General features: G+C 36.1%; 3 protein-coding genes across 6 annotated transcripts in view; 1 reads left to right on the forward strand and 2 right to left on the reverse strand.

The window, feature by feature from the left end:
• Positions 1 to 304: 304 nt before the first annotated feature.
• On the reverse strand, positions 305 to 1,849 carry LOC143914173 (p21-activated protein kinase-interacting protein 1-like). Its single transcript, XM_077434279.1, has 3 exons — positions 1,703 to 1,849; positions 1,313 to 1,613; positions 305 to 1,243 (listed from the first exon to the last, which is right to left on the reverse strand). Exons 1-3 carry the CDS (start codon positions 1,847 to 1,849, stop codon positions 393 to 395), a joined length of 1,299 nt encoding a protein of 432 aa, XP_077290405.1. The 3' UTR covers positions 305 to 392.
• A 2,057-nt stretch (positions 1,850 to 3,906) lies between these two features.
• Positions 3,907 to 10,512, forward strand: LOC143914172 (uncharacterized). 4 transcript variants are annotated; one of them, XM_077434275.1, is made up of 9 exons: positions 3,907 to 4,112; positions 5,188 to 5,462; positions 5,536 to 5,698; positions 5,784 to 5,955; positions 7,339 to 7,440; positions 7,540 to 7,708; positions 8,978 to 9,157; positions 9,245 to 9,565; positions 9,667 to 10,512. In XM_077434275.1, the coding sequence occupies exons 2-9, from the start codon at positions 5,224 to 5,226 to the stop codon at positions 9,722 to 9,724; spliced, it is 1,404 nt and encodes a 467-aa protein (XP_077290401.1). In that variant the 5' UTR covers positions 3,907 to 4,112; positions 5,188 to 5,223; the 3' UTR covers positions 9,725 to 10,512. The 4 variants fall into 4 exon arrangements, with proteins under 4 accessions (XP_077290401.1, XP_077290403.1, XP_077290402.1 ...); XM_077434277.1 differs by having other exon boundaries at positions 3,921 to 4,112; positions 9,245 to 9,580; positions 9,667 to 10,235; XM_077434276.1 differs by having other exon boundaries at positions 3,930 to 4,112; positions 7,345 to 7,440; positions 9,667 to 10,235.
• A 1,283-nt stretch (positions 10,513 to 11,795) lies between these two features.
• The window catches only part of LOC143914001 (protein-L-histidine N-pros-methyltransferase), a 193,049-nt gene continuing 177,091 nt past the window's right edge, over positions 11,796 to 27,753 (reverse strand). The window contains exons 3-5 of the mRNA XM_077434072.1: positions 15,564 to 15,785; positions 12,857 to 13,032; positions 11,796 to 12,773 (exon numbers count right to left, since the gene is read on the reverse strand). Of these exons, the coding sequence (XP_077290198.1) occupies positions 12,565 to 12,773; positions 12,857 to 13,032; positions 15,564 to 15,785 (607 nt within the window). The 3' untranslated portion in view covers positions 11,796 to 12,564. The remainder of the gene's footprint in view (positions 12,774 to 12,856; positions 13,033 to 15,563; positions 15,786 to 27,753) is intronic.

Below are 27,753 nucleotides of genomic sequence, written 5' to 3' on the forward strand. Positions count from 1 at the left end.
AATTTATTATTTATTTTAATACATATATACGTATGTATATGGTTTATATTAGAAAAATAATAAAAAAAATCACAACTGCGATACCTAGAGTGTGTGGGCGACTTTCGTCCATAAGAAACGAGTATGTACCTACAATATGGCCGGTCAACGACTTTTAAAATTGCCACAAGTAAAAAATAAGCTTGCAATCCCTGAATATTTTTTTCATATTCCATTTTATATATGTATATTATTGCAGGTTCAAATAATTAAAAAGTGAAACCAGGTTCCATAAATATCAAAATAAATAAATAATAAAATCAAAGATCAAGAAATAACATGCTGATTTAATATAGAAAATATATTTAACAGTCAAAATCAATACAAATACAAATTATAAGTGTCATATAAAACTAAGTCGCTTTAATTGCTTTGTTTTTCTTCTTGTTCCTCTTTTTGATTTTGGTTTTTGTTTTTGTTTTTTGAATTGTAGTCGTCTCAGATTTATTATTATCAATATCTTTGTCCACACTGACTGTTACAAAAGATAGTAATTTATTTTTCTTAGGTTTTGAAACAACACCTTCACGTATTTCCTCAGTAACATTGACTTCTTCGGCATTTTTCCTCTTCTTTTTCTTCTTATTAACTGATTCGCTATCTTCATTGATCAACTCAACCTCAGACTCTCCACCAATTTCCTCATCTTCCTTTTTTACTTCCGTCGCTTTGACCAAAGTGAGGCAAGTTATCCGACATCCGACGTTTACACATTTCTTTTCAATCAACGTCTTCTCGTCTGCATCAAATTCCCAAACTTTAATATCTCCTGAACTGGATGCTGAATACAAATACGGACTATCAAAAGCAATTCCTTTAACTCTTTGATTATGCGCATCGAAATCGTACTTCTTTCCGGTACTTAAATCGAATATGATTATCTGCCCATTTTCCAAGCCAACGGCAGTCAATTCTTCTGTAATCCAAACCATACATACGGTTTTACTTGGACATTTTAAGACACGTTCTACTGCTGCATTAGATATGGTCCACACACTAACGTCGTTATATCCAGTCAGAGAGAAGTGTTCACCTTCCGGACTCCATACAACTGATAGAGGATTAGCAGTGCCTTTACTGTTCAGATTGGTGACGTATGCTTGTCGTCCTTTTATGAGATTCCATGTTCGTAATGTTTTATCATCGCCGATAGTAAGTGCAAGTTTACTACTAGGATGGATAGAAATACACGTTACAGCAGACCCTGGAAATAAATATATTATATGAGTTTTTCACACAAATCACACAATAATATTACTTAGTGAAATAGTACCTTTGTGGGCTTTAGACCAATGTTTTTCAGTTTGCCAGTTCCCAGTTCTAATTGCGCTGAAAACACCATCAAAGCCGCCGGTCAATAGATGAGAGCCGTCTGCGGTGAAAGCCACAGCACTGACGGTTGCTTCATGATGAACTAATACTTTGTTTTCGGTACGCGTTTTCATATCATGGATGACAATTTTATCATCGGCACCACCAGAAGCTAGGTATCGGCCAACCGCTGCAATGCTCTTCACAGATCCGGTGTGAGCTCTCGTTGCAAAACTCTGTACGAGATCGACATCGTCTTTCCCCTATAAATATAAATTGTGTTGTAAAAAAAAATTCTATGATGTTCGATTAATTAAAATTTATGAAACACGAGTTAACGAAGTAAACGTACCAAAATGTGTATTTTATATCCGACGAGGAACTCCTCGTAAGTCCCCACGACTACTTCCGTCTCGTAACTCATGTTGAGAGAAAATAAACCGGCATCACCACGTGCTCCGCGCGACCACACTTCATTGACAGTTGTCTTAATCGCCATATGTACGACCATAAAAAATTAAGTATAAAATTGATGTCAGTAATTTTACATGTTTTAATAATATTTAAAATCAATTGAGACTCGCAACTCTAACATAACTATAGTTAATTTCAAATTATAGCAAGGTATTTGCGATGTAAGTTTGATAGGTACTAGTTAATAAAGACAAAGAACAATTAATATTCACAAATTTTTACATATTGAATACACTTATTGATTGCTCAATACACACACAGCACGAGTTAAATGTTTCATTTTTATCATATTCACCTTAATATAATATTTGGATTTTCTTTTATGAATATTATCATCTATATAGTTGTCATAAAATAAATATTGTGTATGGTACTGAGGGGAACCATCATACAAGTATACAAAGTTATTGGATACTATAAGCTGGTAAACGGACAATTTCGCACACGACAATTGTTGTCACGAAAATCGTGAACACGAAATATCTAGAACTCGAATTTCGCTAGTGTGATAATTGTCGTGGGTGACTATAAAAAAGTACATATTTACTTGTAATCATTGAAAAAATGGAATAAATGTTTAAATTCCGGTAGGGATTTCAGTTCATGAACTCTCTATAAATAAACAATAACTAAACCAGTGAATTATGCTGTGGCTCACACGGTGACCGGAAAAATGCACTCAAGGTATCCAAACTTTCAAAGATGCTCAAGGAGAACTAACCCAATAGAATTCTACAAAAAAGCGTCAAAGGGTATTTGTATGTTATCCGACGGTGCTAACCTGTTTTTGTGGAATTCTATTGCGTAAGTTGTTTTTGAGTTGTAAGTTGTTTAGTAGCGCATCGAAACTGCGCTACTATTCATTAAAATTTAGGGATCACACTTATTAACCCTTTGATGCTGACGTATTTTCTGTTGAAAGCCTGCCACGCTGATAATTTCACCAACATTTCCACTTAGAATTATTTAGAAATCCAATAGAAAGCAGGTATAAAAATTGTAGCTAATCCAAACAAACCCTAGATAACTATCGTCGAGAATTTCGAGTTTTGTAAAGGTGTGTTTAGACTCTCTAATATATCTTGCAACAATATAAAACAAACAAAAGAAGTCTATTAATGAATGTATTTTTGCAAAACTAGTTCCATCTTCTTCATTGTTGTTAAAATGTAATGCTCAAAATCTAAATGCCAAGCCAAAATCTAAAATACTCAGCAGTTAGGGATTTCCATCGGGAAATTCTGCTATGGTTATAGATTCAGAAATTACGGTGTAAACCAGTCTAGATAAACATTGAAAAATTAATAACATGGATTTAGCGAAATCACACAGCGCGGTATGTGAGACGTTCTTTTTAGATAGTTTTATACATATATAAAAAAAACGTGGCATATCTGGCACGTACGCCCCGCCCCTTTAGACCTTTTTATTTATCCTTGCACGACAGTGATCGATAAGAAATATAGGAGAACTTGTCGACATACCACATACCGCATACCATGCTGTGTGATTTCGCCCTTAGGGCTGGGCCGCACCGTGCAACTTTGTCAGCCGACTAGTTGCGCGACACGAAAAAATGTATGGAAATGTGTGTGACAAACAAGTTGACGGGTGTAGCATGTTCCATCTATCTGCATGTATGTATTGGTCTCGTCACTCTTAACCAAGTCGCTCGCAAGTCGCACGGTGCGGCCCGGCCCTTACACGACCCATGTTCAATGCTTTTTTTTTCAATGCTACCTGGAAAGGGTTAGCGGGTAGTATTCTTGTTTACTTTGTACATGCTCAAAATACAACGCCTATCGGCGCTTTTCAGTTCCGAGGATTTGTTGGCAAAACACCGATCAGCATTCGAAGGGTCAATGCAATCTGAATATTTTTTTCACTCGGCATCCCAGAATCCAATTGGAATCCAACTCGCTTATAATCGAAGTATTATTTTGGCTTTAGGTCATACAAAAAACGGGTAATTGGATCTGAAAACATATTTTGAGCAGGAAATAAATGTTGGCATGTTTTTGAAATCGTAAAATAGAGAGGTATAGAGGTTTTATCGTGTGGAAAAGCGGACGAAACAGATGGCCGTGTATGAGAGTGCTAGGTGCTGTCGCCGTGTGGCCGAGTGGAGTTTGCGGCGGCGGCGGTGGCGGTTTGACAGTTGGCGGCGCCGCCCCGCTCTCCTCTCCCTCCACACCCCTCACCCCGCCGCACCCCACCTCAGCCCGGGTCCCCCGATCGCCCCACCCGTCGTTCTCCACCTCACTCGTCGCGCTCGACGCCCCGCACTGGTCAGTATATGTCTTTCTCTCTTGCTCTTTCTCTTTCCCTCCGTCTCTCTGTGTCTCCGTCTCTCTCTCTTCGCCCCCAACCAACCAGCAATCCAAAAATCCAACATGCTGATCCTCGCTCATTTCCACGGCCTCTTTTCACATTCCACATATCCTGCCTTGTTTCATTCAACTCTACAATATTGCAGTGCGTTTTGGGCAAGCAACAGTAATTCCTCCATCCACATTTAGTTCCACTCTAAAACAATCCCTGTCCAATTTTAATTGAATCACTACTTTAAATATACACAAGAAAGTATTGAATGGCTAGCTTATTATTATTTGATTGAACCATTTTTTTTATTTTTTTAGAATTAATTTATATACTAAAAATATAAAAAAATCACATACATACATATACATGTATATAATGAAAAAAAATAGCCTTGAATTTTAAATAATATTCACATATGTACAGTCATGATTATGCGATGAGTTTTTTTTTATTATATACATAAATAACCATTAAAAAATACATAAAAAATTTTAATAATAATCATTCAGTGTCATTTTGAAATATATTCAATACTCAATTGAAATATACATACATACCATATTGTTCAAAATCAAAATTTAAAAACATTCACTGACCCGATATATGTATATATTTTTTATTTTATTTTATCTTTAATTTTATACTAGGAAGGCCTAACAGATAACCCAATGCGCCTTCCTTGCCACAAAAATAGTACATTTGTGACAAATATTATTAGTATTACATATCAATTAATATTCACAGAGACATCTTTTGTCAAATTTGTAAATTTGCAGCATTTTATACAATTCAGCGAAATTAGAGATCGCTGAAAACTCGAGATTTTGCGAGAAAATCGGTAAGGTTGTCAATTTGTTGGAACCGTTTCAATGAAAATCAGATAAATTGGAAAACTCTGATAGGATACGATCTACCTGGAGTCATAAATCCAAGGTCTGGTCAGCAGAAATCAGTGGAATTTGAACCCGTAACCACTCTGTTCAAAGCTAACAACTAGTATATTTTGCTGGTTTATAAGCGTTTGTTTTTTTTTTATTACAGGATTCACAAAAGCCCTCTTATTTGGATGTGTACAAGATGGATCTAGCTGAAACGATGAAGAATGTTTTGTCGAAGAGCGGCACAAACGTCGCGAGTTCAGCTAGTAGCAGTGGCAACGGTGCTGCATCAGGCGCCGAGGGATATGTCACCGAAAAGTTGTACATGCTCCTGCAGCTATACTTGCAAAATAAAGGATGGCACCCCAGCGTCGAGCTGCTGCAATGCTTCACCGAGTTGAAGGAATCCTCGATGCTGCCCAGCGCAGCATACCTACAGTAAATTGAATGACTCGCATTGTATGTAACGTTACTGAAAATGTAATATTTAACTTGGTTTAATACTTTTCAGACTGATGGCGTCGCGGGTGGCTCTCGATACTCAAGGACGATTGATCCTGCGTGAGAATGGGAAGATTATTCTTCCATATGAGCATTTCGCTAATGCTGTGATGTTGAAACATATGAACGGACCTCACGGTCTGCATTTGGGAATCGAAGGAACTGTTCGAGCGGTGCGTAAACGACTCGGTGTAATAGTTTTATTATAATAAGTTAATTGTCAGGCTTGAAATGATTTGTTTTTGTGTTTTGTTTTAGGTCGTTGATTCGTATACAATAGGTCGAGATCAATTCGGAATGGAGAAAGAATTTATAATTGAGGTTGTACAAAATTGTCCCAATCCGGCATGCCGTTATTACAAAAGTCAGTTAGAGATGACTCAAAAGTCTATCCAGCAACATTTATCACAACAGCCCACGTATATTCCAGGTTGACAAGTTGATTTTATTTATATTTTTATAATCTTTTATTATATTAGCCCTTTTTTTATATTTTTGGATGTTACACATCTATGTATGCATAAGGTAATGGTACCGTTTAATGTCTTATATTCAATCTTATGGCGAAATGCTTGGAGCAAAATTTTGGAAAGTTCATGGCATAACCGTGTCGACGAATATACGTCTGGTCCGAGCTTTAGTCTTCCCCGTATTTCTATACGGAGTAGACATGAACAGTGTGAGCTTGAGAAAGGAAGAGAATAGAAACTTTAGGGATGTGGTGCTGAAGACGGATGCTTAGAATCCTCTGGACGACGAGAAGAACCAATGCATCCATTGTGCAAGAGTTGAGGGTTGGCGACAGGCTATCATCCATTTCTCTTAGCCGTCTCCTATAGGTCTTTGGGAACATCACAAGACGAGATCAAGTCAGCCTGGAAAAATTGATCGTTCTGGGAAGTGTTTATGGAAGCAGAGGAAGAGGAAGATCCCAACAAGAAAGTCTTGAAAGCGAGAAGAACCAATGCCTCCATCCTGCAAGAGTTGAGGGTTGGCGAAAGGTTACTATCCATTTGTCTTAGCCATATCCTCCAGTCAGTCTGGGAAAAATGGTCGTTCTGGAAAGCATTGATAGAAGTAGAGGAAGAATCCCCAACAAGATGGAGTGACCAGGTCATGTGGTGTTGGAGACGAATGTTTGAATCTTCTGGATAGCGAGAAGTACCGATGCTTCCATCCTGCTAGAGTTGAGGGTTGGCGACAGGCTATCATCCATTTATGTCAGCCGTATCCTCAGTCTTTGGGCACATCGCGAGGCTAGACCAGGTCAGCCTGGAAAAAAGCGTTGATGGAAGCAGAAGAAGAGTAAGATCCCTAAAGAGATGAAGTGACCAGGTTAGGGCTGCTATTTGGAAAATGGTTGAGAGAGCCAGAGGACCATAACGGGCCGCATTATAGAAGTCAGCAGACTGGAAAGTCACGATCTTCAGATATGAGGAAAGTGACGGGGAAAAAGACTCAATCTTCTGCTTACTATTTTCATTAAAAATCAATTGAAACAATTCGTTGTTAACTATTTTTTTCAAATTTCAAATATCAAAGTTCCTGCCATCTTGTGAGTTGAAACTAATGTTGGTAGTTTCCACTTTACTTCCTTCTTAAATAGTTGTGCATTAAACCACAACATTTCATTCCATTCGCTCCCATAGTACCATTACCTTAGTCAAAAATTTGTATTAGAAAAGAACATGATTGATAAAATAATTTCATCAATTCTGTCTAGGAAGGGTTACTACGAAAGTACAACTAACAATGTAAATATAATTACTAACAAAAATGTTTTAGTCTTGTTCAATTATTGATACTATTTTAGAAGCAGGTGGGGGATCGTTGGCCGACAGTCAAGCAGTTGAACGTTTACTTCGAGGCACTCCGCTGCCTCAAGATTTTCAATTACCTCATTTAGCGGCTTTAGGTATATATTTCATTGCACAAAATAAATCCACATATACATTTATAGACACTGTCTGAATTTCAAAATGTATGAACGTACTGTAACGATGTGTGTATTTAGCCGCGAGCGGTATAGACTTGGGATTGGACTCGTCGAAAACACAAGGAACTTCAGCGCACGCTTCGCAACACTCGGCAGTTCACGCCGCTGCAGCGCTGCTGGACCGAGAAAGAGTACGCGACAAAGGCCAACAGCAGATCCGAGAAGCCATCATTCAACAACAGAATCGGTATGTTGATCACTGTGTCTCCGTCAATGCGGGAATTGGTTTTTATATTTATATTTATAGCCCGCAGCAGTTAGCATATATCCTTTCGAACATACTGATCACTGGTTTGAGTCCCACTGCTGGCCAGACCTTGGTTTATAATTCCAGGTTAATCTTTTCCTATCGTTTTCAAACCGCTTTGACAGCTAAAAGTTTCATACAACATCTGGTGAGTCTATTTGAAGATGACTTTTGACTGTTGGCACTCGAACCATCAGCGTGGACTAGTGATTAGCATATTATGCTATCGAGCTGAGTAGTCACGGTTCGATTCCCACTAGTAGTTGTTGGCCCGACCTGGTTTGTGACTCCAGGTCCTGTGATATCTAGAGCGATATATCGGTATAAGTCGGAATTCTCGATAGGGCGGACCCTCTAGGCTCGGAAGCGAGGCTCCGTCGACCCGCTCCTTCCTATCATTGGTTGCCGTGACAGGAAGGAGATTTTACTATCATTTGGATACACGAAATTATTCTGGTGAACCATTTTTACCGGAATTCGGAATATTTCCGTACGCTGCCCAACCGTCCGAAATTATATGCGAACCAGGCAGTATATGTCGGAGTATTTCATCAGGTAAAAGTCGAGCTATTTCAGGGCACGGCAATACTTAGAGTAGTCGCAAAGAGCAACCAATGACATGAAGGAGCAGGTCGACCGAGCCTCGCGAGAATTCCGACTTTTACCGATACATCAGCTCAACTGGGGTGCTGGTGAAATTGATCTCTTCAATGTAAACTGTGCTAAACTGGTTGAGTGGTTGTTGAGCAACGCCGGTGGCCGATTTTATCAATTATAAATGTCAATGATTTTTCTATCAAGATACAGGTTGTTGGTTTGACGACCGACCGCTCGGAGTGAGTGCCGGCCTTGCACCGAATGGCACCCTCGGGCAATTTTTTCTAAACACCCTTAGAAAAAAATTTCGCCTTTGGCGCTCTAATCTAAAATTTTGTATGGTTTTTGGCGCTCTGATTTTAAAATTGAAAGTGCCTTTGACGCATCGAGTGGCGTCCTAACTTATTTGCCCAACCCAGCCGCCCCCCCCCTTAAAACCGGCACTGCTCGGAGTACATGTCTAACTGCTACTGGCGGTTACATCTCTGTCCCTTTCATCCCGCACCCCACAATCAGTCAAAGCATACTCTTTCTCAGTTTCAGTGTCGTTCAATTCCAACCCTACATGTATGTAAAAGTAATGTAAAGTAAAACAATATGTTCGCATTGTAGTGCCATCGCTCAGCAGAATCTAGAAAAATACGGACTGGCGAATTTGGAAAAACAGCGTGCGATTCAACAGCAGATCGAAACCCTAAACCAACAGACCAAATCGAAATCTACAAGTGGAATATCAACGAATCCGTTGGCACACTATGAAGCGTCCGATCATAAATTGAACGACTTTTTAAGGTATATGTTTATATATATTATATATGTATATATATGATGTGTATTGTTGAATGGTTTGATTGTATTTCGGTTTTCATTGTGTTTCAGAGCAAACCTTGAAACTTTGGAAGGTTTGTCGGCGAGTGGTTTGGCCGGATTGACTTCGGCAGTCGGAGCAAGCACCACGTCTAACAGCAGCAGCAGTGGAGGCGGCCAAGAGCGTGTGGTGCGAGCTTTCGCCGAGTTGGCTCGGAACTTGCACCGCATGCGGCCGTGTGTGCGTCCGGCGATGTGCAAACCGTACGGAAAGCAGAGCGAACAGTTGCAAAAGATCCTCATGGACACCATTCAGTTGGTTCAGTCGTTGAGAAGTTACTTGCCGCCGCCGCACATACAGGTCACGTCGTGGAAAAACGACGACAAGTTAAGGTAAATGCCGCTCCAGTACGTACATTTATGTTTTTTTCCTTTTTTGAAATATATGCACGTCCATCCATTTGTTTGAAACGCGCTTGTTTTTGTGTTTCCAGATCCGGTAGCGTCGAAGACCTGACGGCCGAAAGTAGAAAAATTGTAACGGGAAATTAATGTGTTTAATATCAACAAAAAAAAGAAATTGAATTTGAATAGTAACGACTCAAAGAATTGAGTAACTGGCAATCAGAAGTCGCTGATTATGATCCAAATTTTTTTTATTATTATTTTATTATTATTATATCTCAAACTCGTAACATGTTTTGTGTTATTTGTATATATTCCTTTTCTAATGATCTCTATTTTTTTTTTTGTTCTTTATATTTTTAAGGTTTTCATCATATCAATCTTAATTGGCAGATTTTGAACAGGGATATATAATGTAAATCGATGCGCATTTAATTATCGTTTATCGGTGATCTTACTATATATATACATATAATACATACGTTCGGAGCATTCTAGTCGGAATTGGATTAATTCGTTTATTGATATTAAGAGGATGTGTGCACATTGTCGTATTCTTCCACTTTTCTCAGAAAGAAAAACATTGTAAAAAAGAAAAAAAATAATAAATAAAAAGGTATATCGTCCAGGTTTTATGATTGACAACTGTGATATTGTGAAAAAAAAATCAAAATAAAATTTTGACCTAATTGTTTTTTAGACGAATAATGATGCTAAAACAATCCAGTGTTTTCATTATTGTTAGTAAATAATTCGTAGACATGGAAAGTATGTTGGATAATATTTATTATAATATTTTTTCCCAGTGAAAGAATCTTGTGTGTAGTCAATATTTAATGTTTATATAATGGATATATAAATAATGATAGCGTAAAGGAAGCGAGCGTTAAGGAATAATTGTTTTTTTCGAATGTAGAATAAATAATGTTTTATTTTTTTTTGCATTTTACTTTGGTGCGGTGAAGACACGTTAGTAGAAAATTTTATTTTTATCTGTTTTATAAAACGAAAGAGATCTAACTTGTATTTATTTTTTATTTAAAAAAAAACTGGCCTATTCACATGTATGTACGTCTCATTTACTATACGTAGCTTTATTATAATGTAAACAAATCGTTGCAATATTACTCGTGTGCTATGGATATATCATTTTATTATATATGTTACTGACAAATAATTCTATTTATTATTTATACATATCGTGCATCTATTATTATTATTCAGTTGCAATTCTCATTGTTTTATTATTTGATATTTTAATCTAAATATTTTTTTATACATTCAGAATAGATCTGTTAATATTATTGTATTATTACGTCTTTTTTCAAAATGATGTCTTTTTATAAAAAAAAAAATGTTCATTCTATAATAGAATTGTATTATATTATACCTTTAGAGATACATAGTTGAAATTAGTGAATATGATTGTAAACCTTCTATCGAATCTACATATGACGGTTCGTATTGTTATATTAAGTTTATGATTTTCAATTGTGAAATTACTCAGTGGCAATTTAAATAGTTTTATCTTTCTGTTTTTATTTTTAATATTGTATTTAATAAATTTAGGTTGCTCCCTATTTTTTTTAAATGTTCTACGTATTTATTGATTTTTAATGCAAAAATTAAAATGTATGCTGATTTTTTTAATGAAAACTTTCGAATGTAATCTCAAAGCAACACAGTATTATTATGTTTTATAGGAAGTAGTGTGACTGATATATAAATGTAACAATAAGTTTTTTATAAAAAAACACCAATGTTTAGCTGCACACGCTTTCTTTAATATATATATATATATATATATAAATATATATTTAGCTCAGGATTTAGCTGAAACTAAGCCAGTTACCATCCGAGAGCAACAAGTAGTTTCTAATGTTATCCCAAGACTGTTTATTAGATAGCTTTACTCTTTTTTACTCTCTCTATAAGCTTTAGAGTCTAAAAAGTGAATGCTCGGAGCGCAAGAACGCTCCGAGTGACGTTTATCTTCGTGTAATCAATCGTTTTGCGTAAAACAAATGGAGGGAACAAAAGTCATCCATTGCAACGTTTAAAACCCTAACAACAACAAAAAAAAAAACCACTTGTAAATTGCATGCTTTTCGTTTAGGAAACATCGTAGTATAAACTGCTGTTCGTGAATTGTAATATATATAATATATATATAAATATATAAATTTTTCCTTTTGAAATGAAAACAAACAAAAAAAAGAACAATCATTTGATAAGTGTAATTAAAAAAGATATACACTGAATGTTTAGATGTTAAGTGCTCAATTTTAATCGGCCGATAGTGAAAGGAATCGTCGGATACACTAATAAATGATTGTTCACTATTTATCAAGTGGATTTGCACGGTTTAAATGACAGTCTTCCTTATTTTAACGAGGCTTTGTTAAGAAACTAATTTATAATATTACATTTTTCTTCACCCGTCGTACTATCGGTAAGAGTGCATTAAACGCTCTCGCATCATCGTCATCATCATCGTCGTCCGAACAGCGAGACTAGTTACATATCGCCGTATGTATCTCGATAGAGGATTCTATATTGTATTATAATTGTATGAATTCGTATTGATTTCGTGTGGGACAGTTTCGTTCGGTTAGTAAACGTAATGTGTAAGTGTGTATAAAGTTAATTGTAAATTTACTCGGGAGCGAGCTCGGCAGCAAACTTAGTACAATGGATGTGTAATGTTAATCGTATAAGGTTCGTGTGTAATATGTAGTTACATATGTGTATGATAGTTACGAGATTTTGTCCCGCGGCTCTCGCACCCCTCTTCCTCGTCACTGTCGGCCGATGAAAAATTAAATCTAAGGATATTTTTTATGATCTATCACCAAGTGATATGCCTATATACAACATTTTGTCTATTGTAAGAACTGCTTTTATGTGCAATAAATACTTGAATAATTGATACGCATTTTATTTTATTGTTTATATGTATATAAAACATCACAAGTACGAGTCATACATTATTGTAATTTTCTAAAGATGAAGACGGCATCGTCCAACCAATAGTACGATTGGTTCATGTCTCCCTCGCAGAGGTAGGGCACTTTGGTCCAGGAGACTGTTTCCAGGCCGACGTCTGATCTGGCGTAGCTTATGAATGACTCCACTTGCTCTTCGAAGGTCTCGCCGGAGATGGGGAGGCGCTCCGACGGAGAGTGGTTGCTGGAATCTGCAATGTATGTAATACGTAGGATGATATAGGATTCATTTCTGCAATGTATGTTGAATTTATATATGTATGTGTGTGTGTACATTCTACGTATGGACGGAATGGCAGAACGAGTGCTATTATCAGTAGTCCGTCGTCTTTGAGCGCTTGTCTCGCCGTCATCAGCATGCTGTGTGGCTCCGAGCATCTGTCTAGTAGATTGAGCATGCTGATTACGCTGAAGTCGCCTTGATTCCACCAGTTTTCGGTGTCTAGGATTCTGAAATGTATCGAATGGATGATTGTTTCAGTGAGGGTTTGGAGTAATTGCATTGTAGTGTATTCGGGTTGGTATTTCTTACTTATATTATATGTACTAGATGTATTAACCGGCTTCGCTCGGTATTTGTAATATAAACCGCTTAAACATGACTAATCTAATAGTAAACATTTTATTAAATTTATTTGAATAGTTTTATTTTATATAAATTTATTTGAATACTCATTTGTTTTTTTTTATTAAATTGACTGTCACGAACAAACAAACATATATAGTAAGTCTCTTATAAAAAATTATATGTACTACCCCGGCGTCTGCGCCCCCTAGGGGGCCGAGTCCTAGGGCTTCGCCATCGGCGCCTACGCCCCCGAGAACGAAGGATACATACATACATATATACAAAGTCTCTTTTCATATTATATATTAGATATATTTGGGAACAATTTAAATGCGCATTATATAAAACAAATGCGCATTTATCGTAAGCATTTCGTAAAATTTTGGTGAGTTAAAAAATATATTATAAAGGTTTTTCATTCCAAATTGATCCTATTTCATTTCAAGTTAAACCTTTTTCATTTCAAATTGACCCCTTTTCGATGTCAATTAGAAATGAAAAAGCTTTAATTTGAAATGAAAAAGGGTCAATTTGGAATGAAAAACCTATATCATATTATATATCAACCAGTGGTTAGTATACATATGTAAATATATGCTTTCGAATATAGTTTCCTGTCTTTCCTCGTTATGTATTTTCTTCGTTTCCATTAACTGCTCTCTTTTTAATTGTCAAATGATCGAAACATTTTTTTATTTCATACCACAAATGAAATTTTGCTCAATGTAACAAATTTTTTATTTAACAAATATATCTATTTGATGCGAAATTTTTTTTATTCTAATGCGCAAATGATTCGTTCTAAGGAGCAAAGATATTTTTACAAAGTTAATTTCGCTAATCGGTCATACAATATTCTTACATGCTTCCAATCGTTTTAAAACTTTGCCATTTTGCGAGGTTTGGCCGCCAATAGAGGTTTAAATTGCTTCAGCATTGATTTCGATAGTGAAATATAATTGAAATATAAGTGAAATATAAATTGATAGTGAAATATAAGCATTGAAGTAGAATGGGTAGAAGCGCTCTCAGCTTCCAAAAATGTTGCTACAAAAACTCCGTGCAGATGGAGATTTCGGCTGTTTTGCTCAGTTGTTTGTTAAGCTCTGTAGCAGTAGGATCTCTTTGAAATAGGCTCTACTAGTGAAATTGTGTGGTAGTATTAGTTCGACAAAGTCCGAACATCTGTATGTGCACGTGCTAGATGTTCGGACCAGCCTCACTCATTGAAAAACAGTTATTATTACTAAAGAGCGGACCCAGAGCGCGCTGTTCATTGTTCACATGTTGTAAATGCATTGTTAAAGGTTTGCCGAACCTTTTTTACAAAACATTACAAAAATGGAACAATAGACGGCGCGCTTCCGGTCCTACCTCTAATTATTACTTTATCTACATTGAAGAAGTATGCATAGAATTGCTCTCAGCCCCTAAAAATGTTGCCACAAAAAATCCGTGTGCCCGGAGATGTCAGCTGTTTTGTCCAGTTGTTGTAAGGGACGATCACTTCCACGAATTTTTTTTCCTCACTCTTTTGTCTCTCTTCTGACTTTCCGTCTCTCTCTTCGATGGCTCGCTTTTAAGCGATACTTTTGTTAGGAATGACTATTCTATACATTATACTTCAATGAATATAAGTGATATAAATATGACGGGCCTGAAAACCAGACTGGTACAAGTGCCATTTAAAAAAAAAAAAGCTGATTTAACACGTTCAACCCGGCGTGTTGCACCGGTGGCCACGCGGATAGTGCTATAGCAGACTATAATTTTACGGTTCCACTTCATTGAGCACCCCAACACTAAAATTCCTATAAAGCTCTAAAGATTTAGGGACAACTCATTATATATGTAAAGTGATTTAATGCCGTCACGCGTAATTGGGTGCCGATACGCGTGACAGTGCCGCCACACGGGCAAATGTATGAAATCATGCGCCGGGCTGAATGTGCTAAGTGCTAAAATATTATTTTAGCAATTAAACCAGCTTTTTTTTAAATGTCACTTGTACCAGTCTGGTTTTCAGCCCGTCATATGATAGTGAAATATAATCGTAATAAACACGATTGAGAACCCAAAAACTTCAGAGACGATGACAACTAGCCATTTGCCTCTAGCCTTGCATGTTTGATTTTCCGCCCTTGTCGAACTTTAATGTTTCAAAAGCCTATAAATATAACTTTTCCACACTATATCTTATAAAATTTGAATTATAGGCTCTCATTATCTTTCATATATTTTTAGTTCACTAACTGTAATGCACCGTTAAATTATACCTCTTATATTTCGGTCTGGAACTTTTGGTTTGATTGCTTAAATTTAGTTGTAGACTGTACAAAGTGGTCTAGCGATGTTTTCACAGCAGTTTTGACGGTAGTCGAGGTATTGTCTATCTTTTCGTTGGTAAATGTACCTGAATCCTTTGGAAAGCAGTAGTTTCTTCATGGAGTTGCTCATTTCGGTGGCGTACAACTGTTGAAAGAGTGGTGACCATCTGAGTGTGACTTCTCCGTCTCCAGCTCCGACGTCGACGAGGGCCTCCATCTTGGGTCGGAGATGTCTTGGTGCAGCCACGTTAATTAGTTGCGATAATTGTCCCAGGGAGAGGACGAACATGGAGCCGCGACCCAGCCACCTGAAAAGCGTTCCAGACAAAGTGAATATTTTAGCATATCGCAAAATGGCCGGCGAGAACAATAGAAATTTACATATACTCCACGGAGATAGAAAATCAAACGTCACATTATAAACGCCTAAACGCTGCTTCCAGATCTTATCTTGGGCCGGTGGCCGTGGAAGAGGCTGCACCCGCTTATATATATATATATATATATATATATATATATATATATATATATATGTGTATAATTTAAATTCAATAAACTTTTATTCAGGAGTCAGAAATCGCGCTTAAAATCTCGGCTCTCCGTGAAAAATATACTGCTCTTCTTCGATGCTTTTTATTTTCGTTTTTTTTTTGTTTTTTTTTTGTTTTGCATTATTATTATTTTCTTGGGGAGATTCGTTTCGGCGCGTATAAAAACATTCGTTTCGACGCGTAGTTTATTTTCGGAATAATTTTCTCGGTTACAGCGGAAATTTTATGCCTTTTTGATTTTCGGCGTTATTTGTGAGTATAATATAATAAGGGTTGCGGTTTTTATCATTGGACAGGTGCAGTTTAAGCTTAGTTTAAGTATACTTTTTCTATATATATATGTATGTATATATATATGAAGATTCGTAAACAAGTTCGATATTTTATTACACTGAGCAATATAAAAAAATTACCAGAGCTGAGACTAATCAATCTGTGCTAAGTTTGACCCACTGAATTCGAATGTGATAATGATTTTTGTTGGTTCGCTCTCGTTTATGAGATATGAGCGTTTAAAAAAATGCGTAATTTTTACAGTTTTTTGGCTTTTGCGGTCTTTAACTCAAAGTCTAGTATTGTTGTGTTAAAAATGAGTATTGGAATCTATAGTCAGATGTTTTTCATATTGATTGTGATGTTTCATTGCTTTAAAATACTTATAATTAATTATTTAGCGAATTTTTAAAGTCAAAAATATTTTTTTTTCATGCTATTATGCGTTTACTTCTATGTACATATAAAGCAAGTTATGGTTGGCTGGTTCAATTCAACCCATTGATAACTATCTACATACATAGTTCATTCTTATACTTATATTTATAAAAATATATAATAATATACATATTATATATTTTTTATCTATACCAGGAAGGCCTATCAGGTAACCCAAATGCGCCTTCTTGGCCAAAAACATTGTACATTTGATACAAGTATTATTAGTATTATACAAAGTAAATACATATCAATTAACACCCACAGAGACATCTATGGTCAAATTTGTAAATTTGCAGCATTTTATACAATTCAGCGAAATTCGAGATTGCTGAAAACTCGAGATTTGTGAGAAAATGGGCAAGGTTGCCAATTTGTTGGAACCGTTTCAATGAAAATCAGATAAATTGGCAAGCTCTGATAGGATACGATCGACCTGAGACACAAATCCAAGGTCTGGCCAGCAGAAACCAGTGGGATTTAAGCCCGTGACCACTTTGTTCAAAGCATTATATGCTAACCACTAGTCTATTTTGCTGGTTATGATGATTTTTGAACGCCAGTCTTCGGAAATTTCATGCCGATCTCGACTCTTTGAAATAAAAGGAAAATAAGTCGACGTTTAATGGTGTCGGTTCAAAACTTTCATACTGATTATCCTTATATACGACGAAGAGTCACAAATCCAAGGCTGGCCAGCAGAAACCAGTGGGATTTGAACCCGTGATCAGTGTGTTCAAAGCATATATGCTTTGAACCACTTACTCGCAATAAGCGCACCGGTGCGCGCTATTTCGCGTTTAACCCTTTGAATGCTGACCAACGCCGATCGACGATTTGCTGACAAGTCTATAGGCCTGCAAAACGCTGATGGGCGTTGGTCGGCATTCAAAGGGTTAAGCCCGAAAGAGCGTGCACCGTTGCCCTTACGGCGATTAAGTGGTTAACCCTCCCTCACCGAAGTGGGATATACAAATGCCCTAATTTTTACGTTTTTCGTAATAACTATGTGGTTTTCGAAGTTATACACCCTATATTTCTTGTATTCCTAGAATGAACTACAAAAAAATTATTTTAATAGATTTTGTATGATTTAGAAAAGAGGTACATCGTTAAAAATACATTTATACATTTCTACGTTCCAAAGTATGATTTAAAGGCTGTAGCGATAAGTCATGTTTTTGACTGTTCGCTTGCATATTCTTGTTGATCGATGAATCAATGCGAGAGAAATAGACAGCTATACTTTCGTAAGCTATTGTTTTCGTCGCTTTTGGCGCGTGGCTATTGAGTCATGCAGTCGCCTGTTGGCCTTACCTATGTACGTTTGCGTGTTGATGCTTGTCGCTATTTTTTAATACACAAAATAATCAAAAACATGCTATAGGGCTAAAACTTTTTTATGTTGATGTATAAAATGATTAATAAGATATATGTATTGAACCCATTTGTATTGAGAAAAGCTGTATTTTGATTAAAAAATACTGGGGTCTTACTCGACCCCGGTTCGGGTAGGGTTGCCAGATGATAATTTGATAAAGGAGGGCAGATGGGTCTAAAAAGGAGGATTTTCTGTATAAAAGGAGGACATTCAGAAATTAAACGAATTTTTTATATTATTTTACTATATTTTAATCATATTTAGCTGAGCTGCCAATTTTGGAAAGAAGTTCTTGGTTTTTTAACAAATAATTATAAAAATCTTCACACGTCATGTTTTTAAAGTTGTATTGGGTAAGAATTAAAGATTTAACTGACTGCACACTTAGTCTATTCCTCTCTTTGTTCCACTGAGTATTAATCAGTGAAAAAACTCTTTCCACATTTGCGTTATGTGCGCTTATACGAAAATAAAACTCGCAGATCATGAGCAGTTCTGAGAAACATTCGATGTTTTTAACACTTTTGAAGTATGTAGATTGTCCACTGCTCGTGCAACTTCAAATCATAATAGGCTACATCTTCATCTGATTTTGATTTAAGAAATGAAATCAAGTTACAGAATTGATCGTGTAGCTTAACATCGTCAATCTCTACACCTCTGATGCTCAAGAACTCAATGCATGAAACTAAGCCATCATGCTCTGCCCCCTTTTTCGCCTCCCGCCAGTCCCGCCCGATGTTTAGCCAAACGGAGGACTTACAGTAGGTAAGGGAGGACAAAACATGGAAAAGGAGGACATGTCCTCCTTTTGGATACCATCTGGCAACCCTAGGTTCGGGACACTCGTTCGATCTCGACGCTCCGTCCTTCAAAGGTTAATCTAACCAAACTTTGTTCAATGCATTATATGCCAATTATATTATAGTCTATTCTCCTTGATATATGTACGTATGTTGGTTTTAAAGAGCAGAAAGAAAACTTTCGAAGTGGATCGAAAGCTTCATGTATGTATGTATGTATGGGGAAACGATTCGTGCTGTATGAAGTGCTTGCCAGTAGGGTGGTTGTAAACCTCAACACGTAGAGTGGAGTAACAATGGCGGAATGAAATGTGTTTGTGTGTAATTACTAGTCACCGGAGCCTGAGGGGGCCGTGTATTGTTCAAAGGTTGTAAATGCATTGTTAAAGGTTTGCCGAACAATGGATAGCACTGTGACTATCCTACCTCTAGTAATTACCGTTTGAACCGCAGCTCTCATTACGACAGTTTATGTACTTTGACAGGCGTCACGATACGACAAGACCACAATTTAACCCGTCGGAACGTTACGGGTTAACCCGTTCTATTATACATAAGAGACGCGTCTCTAGTCGCTCTGCTTAATCCTGAAAAGTGCCCATAAAATATCGGCACACTATGTGAAGTATTGTAATTATCGCTCGAAAATTATAATACGTATATATATATTAAAGCGAAACCGCAAGTCCGAGGCAGGAACTTGCTTGCGGTTGGACTTAAATTGATATCGGACGATATAATTGCGCTAAATTGAGAGTTTTTCTCGTCGAGATGAGCCTTTTGTTCGATCCGATTACAGTTCCCATACCCCACAGACAGATTGTTCAAAATGTTTCCCAACAACTAGCCAGTGTGCACTTATTAATGCTGTGTGCAAGTATTTGCTTCGTTGCTAATCGATTTTGAGCGTCTGAGTATGGGTCTAATCCGTCATAATACAGAGCAAGCAGTTTAAAGTACATAGAGAATCAGAATAAAAGCACATATTTTTGTTTTATTTATGTACGTAGTAACAATAGATTAAATCAATATGATGAAAATAAAAAAAAAAATCCACTATCAGAACTGTATATCTTGTTTTTCTCAGAAACCTTTTGGTTTATTGAACTGAAATGTATGTGTGTCTGTGTATTTTGGGGATTTTTTGAACACCGATAGTTTAGTCCTATCGAACTGAAACTTAGTATTGGTTACTGAAATTCTTATGGACACGACGTTAATTTTTTTCAAATTTTTAAGTTGACTGGTGTCCCCTTTTACATAGGTGTCCCCTTTTTTTAAGTTAATTTATCTCCCAAACTGCTAACAAAATCGAACGGAATTTTGTAATAGAAATTATAAATTTTATAACCTAATATTTTTTAAATATTTTTATCTGAACCGGAAGTAGTACTCTTACTCTAGAGAATCTATAATCTATTGCCAGCAGTTTGGCTTAGTGGTAGCGTATATATTTAGCACCACTGAGGTCAAAGGTTCGAGTCCTCGCCATCTGCTGGTTAGATTTGGGGGTTTTGTGACTCCAAATCGATCGTTTCTCTATCAGAGTTTGCCAATTTTATCTGATTATTGCTGAAACGGTTCCTGAAAATTGGTATTAGATCTATTCCTGTTGTCACAAAATCTGCCTGTGTATAATTTGTAATAATTATACACAGTAATCTGAAATCTATATATATATCTCTATAGACATCTCTATAATTTCGTATTTATTATATGTAAAAAAATTGTACACAAAAAAAAAATAATCTATAGATGTCTCTATGATTATTATTTCTGATTAATTGTTATATGCTTTATATTCTGATTGTATATGTATTACTGTATTTCTGATTTCTGATTGTTTATGTATTCTGTATTTCGTTAACGTACACCCGTCGCATTGGAGCAAATCTGTAATGACGAGTGTATATTGATTTGTAGCAATAAAAAAAAAAAAAATCGACCTAACAACACCAAGATATAGAAAAATCGCGCGATTTAAAAAACACATATATCTCCGAATCTCGAGCCAATGAACATTTTTTATTACCAGATTCGCATTCACTGGGCATAAATCTATAAGAAAAGTCATATCTCGTCTCTGAACCAAAAAAAGTCGTCATTTGTCGAACAGTGTTATAAATGCTAACATTTCTCGCTAGAATTTTGTACGAAAAACATCGTAGCAGCAAAGGGTTAGCCCTTTGGTAGGCAGTATAAGGCTCCACGCTATCAGTTAGCATCCCATAACTACCCTTCATACAACTCAAACAACTTCAACAGTTCAACTTAACAACCTTAAACGGACTCCTTTGATTATTTGCAATATACATATGTATATAGTATGTGTTTTATATATCATTCGCTTCGGTTTTTTTTTTACTTGAAAGTTACGCCTCATAAGTCGATCGTCCTACCACATGGAAAGTTAAAACTACCCCATTAATACACGTATGTGTGTGTATATCTCCAGAGATAAAAGTCCGTTTCTTGAAACGAAAGAGTATATAGAATTATATTTGCGTTTGAAGTACATAGTGCAGACAATGGCGCAAGTTGAACGATCGATCGGTACACAAGTAGTTGAAGATTTTCAAACTTTGAATCGCGAAAAATACACACACATACATATATCTACCATATGGGTCGTTATTTACCATTTGCAGGGCGAAAACTCTAAACGTAGGTATATACATATATACCTATCAGCAAATGGAGTTTAGCTGTAAACTAAAACTTATTTCCCTTCCTGTATATATTATATCTACACCAGCATCCATATTCCAAAAGTACAACACCAGCACTTTTGCCCGATACAACTCATATTAATAATACAATAAGAATGCATAGCGGTACTTACTAAGCTCATTTTTTTTTTGTTTTACAATAAGTTTCGTACACTAGTGTTGTGCCTGTTGATATTTAAACGGTGGCTTTGGAAAATAGTTGATTCATTAACCCCACTCGAGGCTAATGCCGCTAGCAGTTTCAGTATGCAGTCAAATTTGCATTCCATCCCCACACTCTCGCCCGGCCGTCCGCATACAAATGAGCATGTGTAGCCACAACGCGATCTATCATGAATATTTTTAAATTTTCATTTCATCCCCGCGACTCGACCGGCCGTTCAAGTACAAATGAGCATGTGCTTTCGTACATGTGTATTCTTGTCAGTGGTCAAGGCGAGATCTCCCTACTTTTCATACAGGGGTTGTATGTATTTTTAAAAACGTTGATTATGATAGAGTTACGTACGCCGCGGATAAAGCGAATAGAATCCCAGAGATTATGTGACCGTTCAAGGGTTATCTGTTATCGGATTAACTAAGTGCTTGCACTTAGACCAACGGATATCTGTTATCGGATTAACTAAGTGCTTGCACTTACTTCCAGGATTATATCTGGACTCTAAGTGCATTTAGGCTAAATAATGACCGTTATTAGGCTTTTTTCAGAATCGGTACGGGGAGACCCAATGTCGTGGAAATACATATCTGAATACGTGACTATACAACAGGTAAACAGATTAGACGTCCTGAGAGATCGACCCTTTATAAGGCGGTACGTAGGCGATATCAGGTCATTTTGGACTGAGCACTGCCAGTGCGTGTATCTCCGTAATCATCAATAAATGCTGTGAAACGACTGTTGGCCTTTTACTTGGATCCTCCACCCACCCGTACGCAACAATAGTGACGATTCAGTCAACATTCTGATCAATTTTAAAGTTCCTTATATTGTGTTTTAAACAATAGCAGGTTTCTAAAAAACAAAACTGTTTCTTTTACTGTTTAATATAAGATTTTGTACCTGCCACAGATGGATTGAATAGTTTACTCAATGTTTGGAGGAATAGATTTGTCTCATTTAGTCTTGAATGCGATTCTAGTTTTAAAACGCTTTTTTGAGCAGCCTTTTGGATACACAGCTCCAACTTTTGTTTACAGTAGTAGACAAAAGCAGTTGCTTGGTTTCGACAGGAAAAACACCGTCTATGGTAAACTGCAAGCTCTGTTTTATCCTCTCAATTTCTTCACATAATAAATAAGACCCTTCTAAATTGTCTATTCATTTTATAAATTTTATGCAAATTTCACTTTTGTTTGTTATTTTAGCATCTATTCGCATATTTTACGAATTTAGCATCTATTCCAAATTTTAGCATCAATTAAGCATTAATAGCAAAATGCCCAAAAAACGTGTCTCTAGTGTATAGCTTTGAAAACCACATTGCCTCACAAAATTGGGGCAATTGCATACCCCACTTCGGTGAGGGTGGGTGTTAAATAGTTAAGCACGCCATTCGCGCTACTGACATTTTACGCATGACGTCTATAGCGGTCATCCGCGGGGTCAAAAGGGTTAAAGATAGAGAAATTCGGCCATATTCGGACCACTTGTATGATGTGAGTCATATCTAATATAGACAGCTTCTGCACCCTGATGCATTCATGTACATTGCAGACGCACTGGCCTACCAATGCGTATATTATATAATTTATAAATAATAATGCAATGCATACTTTTGAGAGGGTCGATTCTCACGGCTGGCCCTCGGGACGATTACCAGCATTAAGGCCGTTTATGAATGCAATTATTCCTCGCAGAATTCTGCGGTTTCCGACGCGGCCAATCTGCAATATGCACGAACTCAACCAATTATTTATCGGCCAATACGTATTATGGCCAACTTGTACACACACACACACACACACACAGCATCACAGAATAATGACCTCACATACACTATTCTCGTCTACAACAATCAATTCATTTCGTTTCGATACGACGACGGATTGTGTGGCTTGTCTGCGACAATAAATACCTGCGATTGTTCACGGCTTGGATTCCTAAAGTGTTGTTTTTTTCCAACGGAGCACATGCGCTCGGTGTATCATCAATTTTGGCCAAAAGTCTCTGTGTAATCTAATATATAATTTCGAAAGAGACTTTGTCTGTATATTGTTGGTAATCGAAAAACAAGTCAAAGTTTCTATGGCGACGATTCGATATTATTATTATTTTTACATAGATATATACCAGGAAGGCTTTACAGGAAGACCCCAGTGCGCAATTAATTACAAAGAATGCAGAATTTTTTTATTACATAAATCACTGTATTTCCAGAAGCTGAAGAACACGAAATAACAATTAATTAATTAATTAATCCATTGAGACATCTATGGATTTAGATTTTGTGCATAATTTTTACAAATTATACACACAATAAATACAGAACATTTGTGACAGCAGGAAAGGTGATTTTTTGCCAATTTTGAGGCACTGTTTCAACAATGATCAGATAATATTGGCAAACTCTGATAAGAAACGATCGACTTGGACTCACAAACACACAAATCTTACCAGCAGTATAGCGGGTCCAAACCTAATAATCACTTGGTGCTTAATATAAACGCATACTGCTGGCTAATGGTATATGTTATATGTACATATGTTACAGTTGAAGTATATCTTCTAGTTGTAATATGTCTAGAGTAGTTGGAATATATTCCATCTATCCTGGCACCAACTATCGTCATAGTTTAAGTGCATTTTCAGTTTTAATATATTTTGACTAGTTGGTATATGTTCTGTCTAACCCACTTAAGTTGATTCATATGGCGGATTACATTCCAACTGGTCAAAATATTTTACAACTGAAAATACAGTTCAACTATAAGTGGGTACCAGGTTAGATGTAGAGGTTAGGTTTTCGTAAAAACGTCACTCGATTAGTAAATTGAGTTGGAAAGTCACTTTTTTGTTTTGAACACACTCTTAGAGTTATCGTAATACGGTACTCATTGTCTTTATTCGTAATATCTATCAAATTTTAACGCATTATTCAATTCTAAAGCATTTATAAAAGCATCTGAGCTGCCAAAACTCAACTGTTATATTACAACTGGCGCACATTGTTGAAAGTGTATTTGCTCTTGTAGGGATTTCATTTACTAGTTGAATTGCATTCGAACATGAATGACCTAAAATGACAGTTATTACAAATGAAAATACACTTCGACTGTAATATGTATATATACCAAACTATCGAATTTACATTTTGATACGTGATCATATAAGCAGTATATTAAAAAATTTTGGCCCAATATTGAAACGACACAAACCAGCGCGCGCGTCGAACGGAAAAAAGAAGTATCGTGAACTTTCTTCGAAGATCGGAAGTTAAATTAAGTTTAACACCTTTGTTATATATAACATGGTCGCGGTGAAATACCGGCGTGAGGCCAATTGCAGGCCACATTCCGAACGAATCGGCTCCGGTGTCTAAAAGGGCGTAAGCGCCTCCCAACAATGCTCTAAGCTCAGGAATGTCGGAGTGCATTCCCCTATGAAATGCACCACCTGTTCACGACGCCATCGAATCCACGTAATATAGCCCCGTTATGCGAAACGAGCGAACAATCAACACCGATATTACATTTCAATAAAAAAAAATCAGATGTGACCAAGCAATGACTTTATCTATGAATTTGAGGATTATAAGAAGGTCACAAAACAAAATTCGATATTGAACCGTATATACACATTCACACATACCGACAGCATTATGAAATACTAATAGCTATAATAGCATTTTTGATACAAAGTGAGCGCAAATGTATGGCAACTTGAACAAGACAAAAGTTCTACTTCCGGTTGTCGAATTTTGTTCAATTTTTTTTTATTACTTAAAGTCACTATCAGTATTATACACAATAAATATCAAGAAGATTAAAATAATTTAAAAGGTCAAAATAATATAATGAAATATTGTTTTAAAAAAAAATACTACTTCCGGTTTACGAATTTTGACCAAAACCTTATCAGCTCTAAGTTAATACATAAAGAATATAAATATAAAGTTTCAGATTGATACGTTCAGGGGTGTTAAAAAAAAGGGGACAAAAGTTAAAAAAAAGGGACACCTACATATAAGAGGAGGTATTTACCATTTCCGGTCAACTTAAAAATTTGAAAAAAAAATTTCCGTCATGTCGATAAGAGTTTCAGTAGCCGATACTAAGTTTCAGTTCGATAGGAATAATGGTGTTCCAAAAACCCCCAAAATACACAGACACACACATTTTTTCTAGATCATGAAAACGTGATCAATGATCGATTCTGAGTTCGAATCAGTCAAAATCTCGAGTTCGAATTTTCGCATGATCATAAAACTTCATATATTGTTACTTACTATGTATATGTAGATAAAGTAAAAAATGACCGACAATTTCGCTGACGTTTTTAATTTCAGATATTGTCTCGGGTAATTTATAGTTACGGACGAGAATAAATGTAATAAAAAAACGTAGGTATATTTGTGGAAATTTATTGCATTTTCAGTTCGGACGTACGGTGAGTGTGTGTGTGTGTGTGTGTGTGTCTTTTGAAAATGGCCAATGGAGAACATTGCCACCCCCTACCCCTATCCCATCTGGATGAGAGATGCACCAGTAAATCACGTCAAATCCTCATACATAAGCAACAAAAGTTTGCAGACCACGTCGTGCTCCTAGTGAGAATAGGGATGTTCTACACTTGCTGCTTTTATTGCCTCTTACCCACCGGTCTTATTTTATTTATTTATTTTATTTTATTTTTTCATTTAATTTACACCAAGAAGGCCTAACAGGTAAACCCAATGCACCTTCCTGGCCAAAGACAATTATATAAACATATATGTATACCATCCATATATACACAAATTCTTACACGTATACACAAATACAGATACATACATTCATAAATATAAAAATACACATATATACATATACATACATACACACCTACATATATATATATACATACACACATACATATACATATATACATATACATACACACATATATATACATATATACATATACATACATATATACATATACATATACATATATATATATATATATATATATATATATATATATATATATATATATACATATATATATATATACACATACACATATATATATATATATATATATATACCCACACATATATACATACATATACATACATACACATATACATATACATATACACATACATTACATACATCCATAAACATACAAACATTATACATGCATATACACATAAACACATCAATACACATAAATAAAGATAAATTACTCATATATATATATATATACATATATATACATATATAAATAAAAAATAGCATACATATATAAATATAGATAAAACCAACATACATACACATTATGCTAAATAATAACATTACAAAATGAAAACAACATGTGTAAATATGTATGTAGCTAGAAGTCATTTAAAATATGCTGCCTGACAGAACTGTATGATGAAGTAAAAACATCAAGGCTCCCAGAAAGCAGGTTAAATAGTCGAATGGCTCTTGAAAGGGGTGAGTCATCAAGCACATTAGTCCTGGCCCGAATAGGTAGGAATAGAGTTCTGGAGCGAGATTCTCTCAGTTTCTCAGGTACTCTAAGTTTAAGATTACACAGAACTTCAGGAAGATGATATTCACCCCTTAGAATTTTTAGAAAAAGCTTACCAAGATGATTGTTTCTACGTGAAGCTAAGGAGTCAAAGCCCAAGGAGCCCATGACAAACTTACTAGGAAATAAGTAGGGATAGCGCCCAAACTCTCTCATGTAGAGATAGCGAAGAAATTTTCTTTGCACCCTCTCCAACATTAGCGTGTACCTTAAATGATTAGGACTCCATATGGCCGAACCAGATTCAAGCAAACTGCGCACCAATGTAGTATACAGTAAACGCGTCACTCTGGTGCTATTAAAGGCGCGTGAGTTTCTGATGACGAAGCCTAAAGTTTTTGTAGCCCTATTGCACACATCTTGGATA

Source organism: Arctopsyche grandis, chromosome 7 (assembly GCF_051622035.1).
Source record: "Arctopsyche grandis isolate Sample6627 chromosome 7, ASM5162203v2, whole genome shotgun sequence".
Lineage (NCBI taxonomy): Eukaryota > Metazoa > Arthropoda > Insecta > Trichoptera > Hydropsychidae > Arctopsyche > Arctopsyche grandis.

Bases quoted from the DNA above. Each gene is read 5' to 3' on its own strand.
- LOC143914172 (XM_077434275.1), top strand. From the start codon at position 5,224: ATGGATCTAGCTGAAACGATGAAGAATGTTTTGTCGAAGAGCGGCACA. The intron at 5,956-7,338 runs GTTGACAAGTTG...ATACTATTTTAG, and splicing joins ACAGCCCACGTATATTCCAG to AAGCAGGTGGGGGATCGTTG. The intron at 7,709-8,977 runs GTATGTTGATCA...TTCGCATTGTAG, and splicing joins ATCATTCAACAACAGAATCG to TGCCATCGCTCAGCAGAATC.
- LOC143914173 (XM_077434279.1), bottom strand. From the start codon at position 1,849: ATGGCGATTAAGACAACTGTCAATGAAGTGTGGTCGCGCGGAGCACGT. The intron at 1,614-1,702 runs GTACGTTTACTT...TTATATTTATAG, and splicing joins GATATAAAATACACATTTTG to GGGAAAGACGATGTCGATCT. The intron at 1,244-1,312 runs GTACTATTTCAC...ATTTATTTCCAG, and splicing joins TTGGTCTAAAGCCCACAAAG to GGTCTGCTGTAACGTGTATT.